Raw genomic sequence first — 13,154 nt, 5'->3', positions numbered from 1 at the left:
CAATATGTCTCCAGAACGTACAGTACACCAAGATGTCTCAAGAAGGTACAGTAAACAAAGATGTCTCCAGAATGTACAGTACACCAAGATGTCTCAAGAAGGTACGGTACACAAAGATGTCACCAGAATGTACAGTACACCAAGATGTCTCCAGAATGAACGGTAAACCACGAAGTCTCCAGAATGTATAATAAACCAAGATGTCGCCAGAATATACAGTAAACCAAGATGTCGCCAGAATGTAAAGTAAACCAAGATGTCGCCAGAATGTACAGTAAACCAAGATGTCTCTAGAATGTACAGTACACCAAGATGTCTCTTGAACAAACAGTACACCAAGATGTCTCAAGAAGGTACAGTACAAAAAGATGTCTCAAGAATGTACAGTACACCAAGATGTCTCCAGAATGTACGTACAGTACACCAAGATGTCTCCAGAATGTACAGTTCACCAATATGTCTCCAGAATGTACAGTACACCAAGATGTCTCAAGAAGGTACGGTACACCAAGATGTCTCATGAATGCAAAATATACCGCGAGGACTTCAGAATGTAAACCATTGAACATAGAAATCCCTAGTATAAATCAATAAAACTTGAGGTGTTCAGAATGTACCAAACTACAGAGACTTATATGACTTACACCAACAATATTTCTGTTAAAACAAAATCAAACGTTCGGAAATATACAGGTTTTATGGGTGTTAGGGTCAAGGATACATCAGTGATGGCCACGGCGGATTTACACGTGTCGACAGACAGTCGTAGTGGCTTAAACTTAAAACCTGCAAGTAAACAATATTGAAACTGAAGAGTGTAGTATTGCATTGATAGTTCTCTGTATATAGTTATTTTGAAATATGTGTGTGATATATGTACAAATAAATAACAAAAAGCCTTCCAGAAAAAAATGTTAATAGCTTCAAACTTTATACAGTTGAGGATAGCACTTTTTCAGATAATTTGTTTCAGTAGATTTGGCATAAAAACGCATCACAAAGTATACATTTCTTCCGAAATACAATTCTTCTTCGCTGTGTGTACATTCAAGAACCTACCATCCTCGTTCCCAGGACTACAGCACCAAAGGTTACGTAGCTCGCTCTGCTTGTGTTCCAGGATACTCTGTAGACCTTTGGCATCGAGCTCATCGTCCTAGTCAAGAAAAAAGAAATTGCGTTAAAAATCAATTAAGTTCAAAAGATTTGTTTCGAACTTTAAGTGTAACTCGGTGAATGTGTTACTGGTAGCTATCATTCGCGTGGTTCACCTACCTGGTTGATGGCGTAGAGGAACTTCCGGCGGAAGGCATATAAACTGGTTGTGTCTAGCTTCCGGTCATACTGCAAAAAATCAAATAAGTGAGGTGAACCCACTCGAACCGGAGAGTATGCATGTAAGCGTCAATTTAATACAAAACATGGTTACGTAACAAAGAACGTGCGTCTTCACTGAAAGGTCATGTTTGTGAATAAACATATCTAAGGGAGAATTAGTCCAACGTAACTTTTTCATTTTGTTTTCCGAGAAGCCGTACAAAATAACCCCGATTTGTATTCCTATGAAACTGTCATTCTGAATGTTTTAAGTATTTTAAGGTTAACTGGCCTGAATCTTAGAATCGTCGCTTGACGATAGTTGCTCTACCTACGCGACCCTATCCGCGGGATCTAATCATGTTTTATGAAATTGGTAATGTACCTTTATGACTGACAAATTACATGTAAGCATGAATATTTACAACAGCAATGTATTGTAAAGTTGGATAAAACCTATTTGAAAGCAACCCGTGATGACAATAACATATTGAAATGGAAAATTACAACTCCGATATACAATATACAAACACACAACCTTTGCGGCGGTTTATAGGACATGTTTTACCATTAAATATGTATGTTGCCCTTCTCAAATATCTCCCAGTAAATGTTTTACTTTGACAACTGTCCCATTCAATATTTTGTATCATTGACCCATTATTCCTGTCTTTCTGAAAATAGTTACAATGAAATATTTTTCTCGCAGATTTAATAGTACACATTGAAAGTCGTGTATTTCTGATCAAGGTAACTAGGTAAATTCAGAGGAACACTGACCATTTAAACATTGTACTATGATATAGAATGTACCTGATATGGAATGGCTTTGTCCTGTTCGTCCAACTCTCTGCAACATAAACACCGGTCATTAAATCTACACAAAGTTAACTATATCAGTTCAATTCCCTGTTAATGTTTACCTTTCAACAAGAGCCTGAAACGTTTTGCAAGTACGGAATATGAAGTTTTATTATCATCATTAACTATCAAACAAATGGCAGACAGTGCTTTCAACTGTAACAGAGCATGATATACCATGATATACCATGATATACCATGATGCGATGCTTTCTTTTAAAGACGAAATCTTTCTTTTCCCTTTAATATCGGATGCTGGATAAAGTTGGTGTTGGATACAACTTCAACAAAACGAATTAATTATTTAATTCATCAACCTTTCACAGATTTATTCATTTTGTTTAAGATAACAAATACCAATAAGTGCAGAAATCTACTGAATACCAGTGGTATACATCCCACATCGCCAGCACAATTTAAAGTAGCCTTTGGTAATGACGATTCTACATAATAATAATAATTGGAGGTTTTTATATACTGCTTTATCACAACCGAATTCGTCAGTCGTATCAAAGCGGTTCACAAATTATTATCCGTGGTTATAGGGCCTTTGCAACAGACCAATATCTTTCTCAACTCTTTGGGGAGCAGCCGGTGCTGCTATTTCGGCGCTCACAGCTAGCATTCTATAGTTCTAGCACTGCCCAAACACGTACTCATTTACAGCCGAATAGATTGGAACAAGTGGAGAAAAGCATCTTGCTCACATTGCCGTGCCGTGACTCGAACCCGCAAACCTTCCGCCTAGTGCACGGCGTCCTACATGTACCACTAGACTTCCGTGCCTAAACATGATTTGCCGAATGTCTGATAAGCATTGCCTACCTGACAGATGAATCTCCTTCTGTGAATATTCTTAGCATGAACTTCCCCTCCATTTCCGGGTTGGCTGTCACCGGAAGTACTAGGTAATGTCCTGCTGGAAGTATGTAGAATCCTGCGTTTTCACGGTTTTGACGAAGTCCCGTCGAAAACAACAGTTTGAGCTGATTAAATTCAGAGTATCCTAGCCTGGTTTCCAATGCATTTGGTACCTAAAATAAAATACAGATAACTTGAAGCGTTAAATCGCACATTTAAGTCCTATCTTTATTGTTGTGATAAACGATTTTCCCCAAATTTCATTCACCGAGATCTCAAGGCACCTACGACTAAATATCCCAATATATAACATCTTTGTTTCGAGGTACATGTGTGGAAGTCCGGCAATCAGACAAGATATCAACAGGAAATATACTAGGCTGACGGTATTCTTATCATTATTAGAGATATCGGTACTTACACTATAAACAAGACAGCCGATAGAAAGAACGCGGTTGACGGTACTCCTGTATTTCTGTAGAATGGACAGGACGACACATGATGGCTTCTTAAGTTCCATGAAGAACTGACAGTTACTGAACGCCATGGCTGAAAAGTACAAAATACAAGAATTGATATTTATAGTCGTGATTTAAAACAAAGCAAAATTAGCTCACTAGAGCTATTCTTACAACGATAACAACAAAGGGATATAATATAAACAAAACATGTATCACATTGATAGCATATACATATATATCAAGATAAAAAGCACTAAGCGCGAAAGTTCATGTAGCATATAAACTAATATGTCAAATAGACGTATGATACAGGGCATCCATACTAGGTACAGGCCTATTTTCATAGTTTTCGGATTAAGATGAATGCACAAACTTTAACATCTTTATCTACTTGAGTGGCATGACATTCCAAAAACTCTCAGACTCGCAATTTCCACAGACCGCGAACTTATGTAGGTTCGAAAATATTGAGAAACACCCGCCTTCCTGAAACTATCTACAAAAAATAGACCATTATACTTTTATGATGGGTAGGCTATCAGTTGGTTTAAAATAGAAACTGTTTTGTACATGCTTTAGCAATATGTACTTACGAGAATCGTGTGGACCCCCCGCATTAAATCCAAAGCGCCACTGCCTTGGTGCTTGTGTGGACCGCCACGATTTTCGGTACTGGATCTTAGGCTCCAGTTTCCATGATTCCGGTGTAAGAAAACAAGATTCCAGCAAGGTGAATGTCCGGTTAAAATCTTCAAATGACATCCTGAATAACAGATTGGATGTGAGCTAAAGTCAAACTATCGTGTGATTTAATTAAAGCCAAGGTTACATACTGAAACTCACTGAAGTATGCCATGTTGAAAGTCGAGGTACTTGACAACTTTCTCGGTCTGTATATAGCTTTCGGATTTTTAAAACGTGTTGACATCACATGATCAACATTGCTAATAACAGCACAGATATAGTCAATTTCAGAACGTAACAAGACTTATTGAAAAACAATTGAATCAGCATAGAATATATAATGCACTTTGGTAGTCTGGTTTAACATTTCCTACAGAACGTGTTTAAAATGTTTCAAATTCCGTGGCACTTCCTGTGTTCAAAATTTCCTGTTTATAAAATGATGATGATGAGATATTGAAACTCATATTCATCTGTTATTCTTAATTGTTATTATCTATCGTGACTGTTGACCATATTCTATGAAATATCGTCAGCTGATTATTGATGTCTACGTAGATCACGTCAGATATTAATAATAATAATAATTCGAGGTTCTATCACAACCTAGTTCGTAGGTCGTCTCAAAGCGGTTCACAAATTAGTAACTGCGGGTTCATTTTAAAGATCCATTCCAAAGACATCGAAATGTATACATTTTACATTGAAAATGACCATCAGTCTTGGCTTTAAACATGTAATATTAACGTTACTGTGTTTGTGTGCCTTCAATGAATCTATACAGACATCAGTCATTTAAGCGATTGATTGAATGCTAAACGCTTTGTTATTTGAAGTCGAATGACAATCGTCACATTGACTATTATAATACTATTTCATAACAAAAACCAAGTGACAGTTGATTGGGTCTGGTAACAGCAGTTTAACTGACGCTTTCATTTGGTGGGTTTATATATTGAACATGAACAGTACACATGAAACATTTTCAGAACAAACCTGAAGTCAAAATCAGAAAACATAATCATTAATTCTACACTAAAAACACATTAAGTCAGCTTCAAGAGGATGTAATATGCTGTGTCGATCCATACCAAAATTCTCCGTTCTCCATCTTCCTGTTCCGGACCTGAGCCCTGACATCATCACTGAGTTCACTCCAGTCTTTTGATCTGAAATTAAAACGTAAAAATTAACATGTTTCCAATAAAAAAAAAAATGTGTTATTTCTGGGTATGATAATAAGTAGACTATTGCGATGGGTGACGTAAGAAGAAGCGTTACCCCTCGCTCCAAGCTCCTCGCCAGTTGGACTTCCCTGAGCAGTCCCTTAGACGCACGAGCACCTCGGTTTCTGATTTCTTTGGAAGCTGCAAAGAACAAGTGGACTGTCAGTTGTTGAATATAACATTTGTTTTTAGATTATCGGATTCCTGAATGCAACTTCAATTTAGTTGGTTCATAATCATGAAATGCTTATGTTATGAAGATAAATGGTTTTTGTCATTGGTATTAATCGCAATATCGTTCATGGTAAAATGTAGCCTACTTGCTTTGAAACTGACATGACAATTTAAACAAAATAGAACCAAATAGTGCAACAACAAATTCACGTGACGACACTTGAGTTGAGACATTCATATGCAATATGAACGATAACTAGGCAATGACTAATTGATAACTGCCTTAGTGCTTCATGTTGAATAGGCTTATGTCAAGTTCAAATTTTCTTTTCTAAAATCGGCTCAATGAATATAAATACCATTTCTGGATTTTTTCAATTTCATAGAAATTACATTGTTAAAGTTGTCTGTATATAAACCGTGTATACTGGCAAAATGAAGAGAACAGCCATCTCAAGAAGGGATCAGTAGTATCCAACGTTACCATTATGACGTCATATAGTATGGTGACTATAACGTTTGGGTCAAGGTATTCATAGCTGATATGAATGCCATCTGGATATGGTATCGTTAAATAGTGGCATTGCATTTCAATCATAAATATAATGCCATAAACACAACTTTACTATGGTTAGTTCGTATAGTAAGTATGCAATGTAAAAAAAGAAGCTTAGATGTTAATGCTTAATCACGTGATTTCTTACCTCCGCATAACCAGTGACGTTGTACACGTGACCAGTGACTAGCCCCGCCGGGCTCGTCTGTGCCTTAACATTGGTCGTAATCTGTAGACAGTAAGTGAAACATGTATCAATGATGTCAGATATGAGGGGGTAAAGCAAAGCATTTCTGCTGGAGTGGAAGCGGAAATAGATTTCAATTAGAGTAGAATATTGTTAACAAATAACGTAGTCTATCGTCAGATAGTACTTTTTTGTATTTTGGCAAGTAAAGCAAACGAATCTAAATACTATGGACTAAATATCACTACAAAAATCACACTTTGGCGTCACTGTTTGTTTATGACGTCATTGTACCTTGTAACTTGTGACGTCACTCTATATGTATGGCTTAATCGTACCTGTATTGACGCCCCGATCAGTGAGGCTCTTGATAGTCCTATATCTACAACTTTCTGGACGAATTTCGGATTGTCCTGTATATTCGTTGTCATGGTGATTCCCCCAGTGATGTCCTGTAGGGACCAGCCCAATACTCCACCTTGGAAAACCTCATAGCAGCCTTGGAGTCTTGGAAATAATAACAAACAATTTGTATGTCAGGTGCATAGCTTATAATGTTAATGTCAACAAGATAAAATAAATAATCGTACAATATAATGCAAACAAACAAAAACAAAAACAAATCAACAGTCCAACAGATAGCACACACCCCAATGAAAAAGCAATTAACCTTTTTATACATTACATTTAACCTTAACATTTTATTAGACCTCTTCAGTAAAATTAAACAATACTAAAACCAAAATAAAATTAATTGTTTTAATTCATTTTTCTTTTATATAGTCTACATATTTTTCACTGATAAAATCAAGCAAAACTTAAAAATATGCAACATATTCCAGTAAAATCTTGACTTAGAGACTTTTTGGTTTCGTTCTCATCACAACTCAAGTGTTTCAGGGACCCTTTAACAATCCACCCGCCCTTTTTTCACCTTTGTATATAATACAACACAGCTTAATGAACATGGACACACGCATAGAATGTTTTTGCGAGTGAATGTATCCACTACAAATATTTCTAATTTTCTCAAAATAACATTAATGATGTCACTGGTCATACAAAATACACGTCACTGAACCTAATAAAGAAACTCCACTTTATTTTATTGAAATCAAGAACCAAAATTTGTCAAGAAATATCTACGTTTCAGTACCAACAAAATCCACACGTACTTCATCAATACATTACAGTTAAGTTGAAATAAAGCTACTGATGCAGGTGTTCTGATGACAACTTACTTTGCGTATGCCTTTTCAAATAAAGCTGGCCAAAACTCTGTTGGGTCACTGCTGCGAGAGTAGAGCAACTCGCCTGAAATCAAACAGATTATCCGTAGTCAGGCAATCGTTTCAGACGTTAGATACCCGTTTACTTGCTACTTATTATTCCTTGTTGTGTCAATGTCTGATAACGTGTTTCTGTGTCTATTGGCACACTGTTAAACGTTATTGCCGAGTTCAGTCCATTTGGTGGATTAATTCCATTTATATAATATGTATAAAACAATAAGCGTAAATGTAATTAGCGAAGTAAAAACAAAAACCGATTCATAGTTTTTCTTTTCCGATGAATGCTTGAAATAGCTCATATGTTCATTGACATATTTTGTATCACAGGTTCAAACGCTTTTAAGGATTCCATACATTTATATATTAATTCTAGTCAACATCTGAACCAAAGTCAACTATGCATTCTGAATATTACAACTACTCAATGTCTAAGCATGCTCATGAATTCATCTTAGAACCGACTCCAGCCGTCCACCTGTTCAATGAAATAGGTCTTCGAACCCGTGCAATATGTGTCCAGTCTCTACGTTGAAAATTACGAAATAGTTATCGCTAAAAAGGCTATGCACTTGTATATCGGAAGTTCAATTTAAAACAGTATACTGTCGCTTGTTTCGTTGTTTTATTTTCGTGAAATGATCAATGAAATCCATTGCTACATAATTCATGCATTATAATTACCATTTAATGTAGGCAGCCGATCGTCAATGACAATTTCTGTCCATTGTCCAAATCTCCAAAACCGGAAGCGGAAGATACCAACATATTTGTCGTCAAACTCTTGTCCTACCGGTATGCAATGTTTCATTAGGGAGGGCGCACTGGTCAAACAGGTGAAACATCCGATAAGCCAGTTAGATCCTGGAATTGAATTTTATGATAACTTGGTTGTAAATCTAAAATCGTGTATTCTTAATATGATGGAAGTTATGATAGAGTTACCTTCTCATTGCTGTCTCGCGGTATTCGAAACTCTGTCGACTTTTTAACAGACATGTTAATTATATTGTTTTCGTGTTTCATTCTGTAGTTACAACTATTAGAAGTAAGAAAACATCTATATTAACTTTTCCGATGTAGACATAAGCAGAAATACCAATCAACCTTCTTTCATTGGTGAACCACTAATTAGCATAAATTGTACATACATTATAGATTTGACCGGTTCTTACCTAGTTGTCCAGACTGAATTTTACAGCTCGTGATGTCATTGGAAAGAAATCTCGGTTTCTTGCACAAGTGCTGTAAGTAAATAATTTGGTTATATTTTCTTGTGATGGCAAGCAATACGAATATGTATAGGAATGCTTTATTTTCTGCAATAGTAGTATATGGAACCATGGTTATAAACAACATATACCATTATTAAAGAACTGATTGTTTTATCGTTACTATAAGATAAGCATGTAGTGCAGACATGATGTTATAGATTTCTTTCTGAGAACTAAACCTAACAGATTTTAGAACGAAAAACAATAAAACAAGTTAGAAGAGGAAACAAGTGGACTTTGAAAATGATTAAGGTTTTAATTGATGTGAAAAGTAATACTATTATTATAAAGAAAGCTTAGTCACGAAAGGATGGCAGTTTTAGAAAAGGAGCTGAAGACGTTAAACATTATTAAAAGGAAGGTCTACTAACTTCAGGTCAGAATATAAATGTAAACATAATAATCAAGTGGTTACAACCTTAGATAAGACTACGACAAGATCTGTTAGAATGTTTCTGAGTATAGCTCCCCCTCCAATACCAAACATTTCACTGCCTAACACCTCGTGTTTTCCTCTCACTCCCTCACGCTGACCATCCTGTCTGACCCGTCAGGCTATCCCAAAACTGATCTGTATTTGCCTGTCCCTGTCGACTACTGTTTTGACCATTACGTACCCCGGGACGTTTCCACTGTATCTGACCAACCGGTGACTTTCCTTGTCGGAAAAGCGACTCGTCCATGGCTGGAAAATCTGGATCCTTGAACATCATGTCACTTAAAGTGAAAGTAAAAGTAACATTAACCATAAAAACAAGGAAATGTCAATTTAGAATTATGCTACCTTACTGTAACATCCATTCCAGTCCAAAAGAGTCCATGCATAGGAAACATTGCAATGTTCTTTAGAATTAATAAATTTTAAGGTAATGATTCAAATACATTTCAATAAAAGCTCAACAGTTTATTAAAGTGTTTCCGTTAGATTATTCCTTCTCCAAGAATGCGCATGTCAATACTCACTTCTGTCGGCAGAGGTCTCTGTATGTCTCATACATGTTGGCCCGGAAACTGCTTTGACTGGTCACGGATGTTTCCAGGACTGATCTGGCTGTCATGGAATCGTCAAACACACTAGGTGTTACCATGGCAACGTGAGATTTTGGCCTTGGTGATTCGTTGACAGGCGACCTTGGCGTGGACGCAGTAGGCGACATTGACCTTGGGAAGGTTCCGTTGGTGGAGGTGAAATTGAATGGTGACGTTGAGCGTGGTAAAGTGTTGCTACTTTTCCTTTCAGACTTCTGTATGTAATGTTTCGCTGTGAACGATTTACTCCTATTCACAGTGTCCTTAGCTGACCTTGAACCTACCCTGTAGAAATTTTGAGAAACTGTTGGCGACCTTGGATCATAATGCTTTTTCACACCGTTTGGTGACCTTTGATTGGCTAATGATGACAGGTCCAATGGCGGTGGTACTTTAGACGATATCGTATGTCCATTTATGTTTGACCTAGGGGTCACGACGTGTCCATTCGGAATTTGTCTCGGACTTGGAGGCAGCTCACTTGGATCAGGTATGACAGTCAAAGCATGTCCATTTTGAGCTGACCTAGGCGTAATATTTTCCATTGGAAGAGACACGGAGAACATTGAAGGTCGTGTAGGTGGTGCCGGTTGTGACAGAGATGCTGAATGGTTCTCAAATGGTGATGTTGGCTTGTACGCATGCTCTACAGGCGACTTCGCTTGCTGTGCACGCGGCGACAAGGGTCGTCGTTCGAATGGAGACAAAGGACGTGCTCGGCTGTTGGCCGCCTTGATAGAAATATTTCCTGGAAGCATCGACTTCGGTATAGATAAGTGGATTTGGTATGTACCGGACTTAACCGACATGTTGGGTTCGTGGTTTCGCCGTCGATCACGTGATCTCCGGGACATGCGTAAATTATACTCATTAGACCGGTCCATGGTGATCTTTATTCTTTTCGAATTCTGATTCTAAAAAATGAAATTATTTCAAAGTCATAAACCAAAAAAGAACAAACATCATACATTTTGATTTTGCACAAATACATATCATCATCAGAACTTTAATTAAAATGTATTTTTAGTTAGAATACGTGTGATTGTGCGTTACAAATTCGGTTGTTATCTTCATAACAATTCGTTATGGAAACAAACAAACAAAAATATTTAATGGTGTAATTATTTCCATAGCATTGCAATGTTTTATTCAATTAACTGATACTGAATATAAGACAGACATATTTATGTATTTAGTTTAATACGTGTGGCAAGTTTGTTTAATATATCACCCTGTTTTTCAGGTTGTTTTCCGGACAGAATGTCTCCGATAGACGGGCGGATTCAGGACAGACGATGGAAGCTCATTGCAGAAGATTAACACCGAAGCATTCTCTGTTTACATTTTTTATAGCATTGTTTTGTAACACCACATCATCTTTGCTGGAGTGTGTACCAGTACACAAACAAAGCTTTGATCTAAGCTAGTGCTAGGTATTACTACGATCACGTAAGTAGTGTATTAAACCTCTACTGTAGCTACAATGTATATCCAAGGCCACACTGCATACCACGGCCCGGGTACGTGCGCTCAGAATTTTAGAACATTGTCTTGGTAATAAAAAAAATGATATCAACAACGAAATGAAATGTATCCGATGCTTTTGGTGCGAACTATTTCTAATATTCCAGATCATTTTACAAGGTAAAACACGAGTTTGCATCACGTGAGCAATGACTACCTGAAACACAACCCCCGAGACAAAATGTTACAAAGATTCACGTATTCGGTATGGATTCGATAATGGACGAGGTTTCAGACTCGTAACAAAGAGTTGAGTTTCAATATATTTATTGTCCAAAAATCACTGTAGAGAGGATTAGGAACAAGTCATATAAACTTATCAAAGCCTTTAAATTTTCTTTATAATGAAATATAATAACAGATACTTCAGCACGGCTCGGCTAAGAAATCGCAAAAGTAGCCTAAGCGTTGCGAACGCTCCACCATTCCCAATCGTATGAAGACAATTCAGATACCAACACTGAGCTGTCGCTAACAAAACATCCAAGTCAACACAACAAGACAAACACAAGAAAATATATCAAATTCAATGCAATTGTGTGTCGGTCATTCATGTGAAATCGGCTGACGACACGCTTTATATTGATACTGTGGTTAGGGAAATAACATCTTCGCCAAGCCTGTGCCCGCGGATAGAACGTGGCTATCGGTCGCGTTCCCATATAAGATTTCTCGTCAATTGTGTCAGGTGTATTCAAGACTTCTGCATACAGGATGTACGGGTAAGGTATCACAGAGAAAGTGGGTCATGCGAAATAAAGATTGGCCTAATTCCTAATGAATGGAAGGTAAGTTGAACTCTTAATACCTATTAGTGCTCTGGCATGCAGCAGTAAAACCTATTGTTACGACCACCTGTCTATAACGACCATCTCCCTACATCTACAATCAGACCTGCCTTTTAATACCACCTATTTAGGAATATGTAGATTGAAAGTGTGAAATGGAAAGTTCAGAGCATGTGCAGAAGACAGATGCGCAATGTTTCTGTTTTAGAAATAGGAAAAATTTCGAAAGAAAATCTGCTTACTTGTACAGCTTTTGTCCACAAAGTGTATCAGGTTAATGAATGCTTATTATCCTCGGAATAACGTCCCTTTAAATGAACATCGTGACATCGCCAGTGTCCGCGGTGACCGTGACCTGGAGAGTTTACACTGTATAGGACCAACGCGGAGTTTCAATCGACAATTATATAGAGGAGGAATAATCAGACTGTGATCCAATACATTTTTAGAGAGTAATATCTCTTTAAAATATCGATATAAGGAAAGTTTGTTGAATACAAAAAAAAAATATTCGAACTCGAAAATTCATCCGATTTATAATGTATTTTGTTAAGAATACGACGTATCTTTGCAAGTGTTTCTTAAATAATTGAGACGAAATGGTATGCAATGAATCTACTGCGAATAACAACAACTGTAATACACAGGGCTAACACAGTCTAATGAACTCGGCACCTGACAGATCGGTCATGAACAACTACCAATGTAATACACAGGGCTAACACAGTCTAATGAACTCGGCACCATAGAGATCAGCAGTGAACCACTACCACTGTAATACACAGAGCAAACACAGTCTAATGAACTCGGCACCGGACAGATCAGCCGTGAACCACTACCACTGTAATACACAGAGCAAACACAGTCTAATGAACTCGGCACCGGACAGATCAGCCGTGAACCACTACCACTGTAATACACAG

The 13,154-nt window shown here is 37.3% G+C and overlaps 1 protein-coding gene across 1 annotated transcript in view; it reads right to left on the bottom strand.

The window, feature by feature from the left end:
- The window catches only part of LOC110450141 (calpain-2 catalytic subunit-like), a 36,654-nt gene that overhangs the window by 11,423 nt on the left and 12,077 nt on the right, over positions 1-13,154 (bottom strand). The window contains exons 2-17 of the mRNA XM_021497425.1: positions 9,854-10,833; positions 9,508-9,607; positions 8,792-8,861; positions 8,301-8,480; positions 7,569-7,641; positions 6,666-6,834; positions 6,289-6,369; positions 5,466-5,551; positions 5,276-5,353; positions 4,094-4,263; positions 3,461-3,588; positions 3,004-3,212; positions 2,131-2,167; positions 1,276-1,344; positions 1,060-1,156; positions 722-786 (exon numbers count right to left, since the gene is read on the bottom strand). Coding sequence (XP_021353100.1) covers positions 722-786; positions 1,060-1,156; positions 1,276-1,344; positions 2,131-2,167; positions 3,004-3,212; positions 3,461-3,588; positions 4,094-4,263; positions 5,276-5,353; positions 5,466-5,551; positions 6,289-6,369; positions 6,666-6,834; positions 7,569-7,641; positions 8,301-8,480; positions 8,792-8,861; positions 9,508-9,607; positions 9,854-10,803 — 2,562 coding nt within the window. The 5' untranslated portion in view covers positions 10,804-10,833. The remainder of the gene's footprint in view (positions 1-721; positions 787-1,059; positions 1,157-1,275; positions 1,345-2,130; positions 2,168-3,003; positions 3,213-3,460; positions 3,589-4,093; positions 4,264-5,275; positions 5,354-5,465; positions 5,552-6,288; positions 6,370-6,665; positions 6,835-7,568; positions 7,642-8,300; positions 8,481-8,791; positions 8,862-9,507; positions 9,608-9,853; positions 10,834-13,154) is intronic.

This window comes from Mizuhopecten yessoensis, unplaced genomic scaffold (genome assembly GCF_002113885.1).
Source record: "Mizuhopecten yessoensis strain PY_sf001 unplaced genomic scaffold, ASM211388v2 scaffold4999.3, whole genome shotgun sequence".
NCBI classification, from domain to species: domain Eukaryota; kingdom Metazoa; phylum Mollusca; class Bivalvia; order Pectinida; family Pectinidae; genus Mizuhopecten; species Mizuhopecten yessoensis.
The sequence above is the reverse complement of the archived record's forward strand: the minus strand, read 5'-3'. Positions and strand labels throughout refer to the sequence as shown.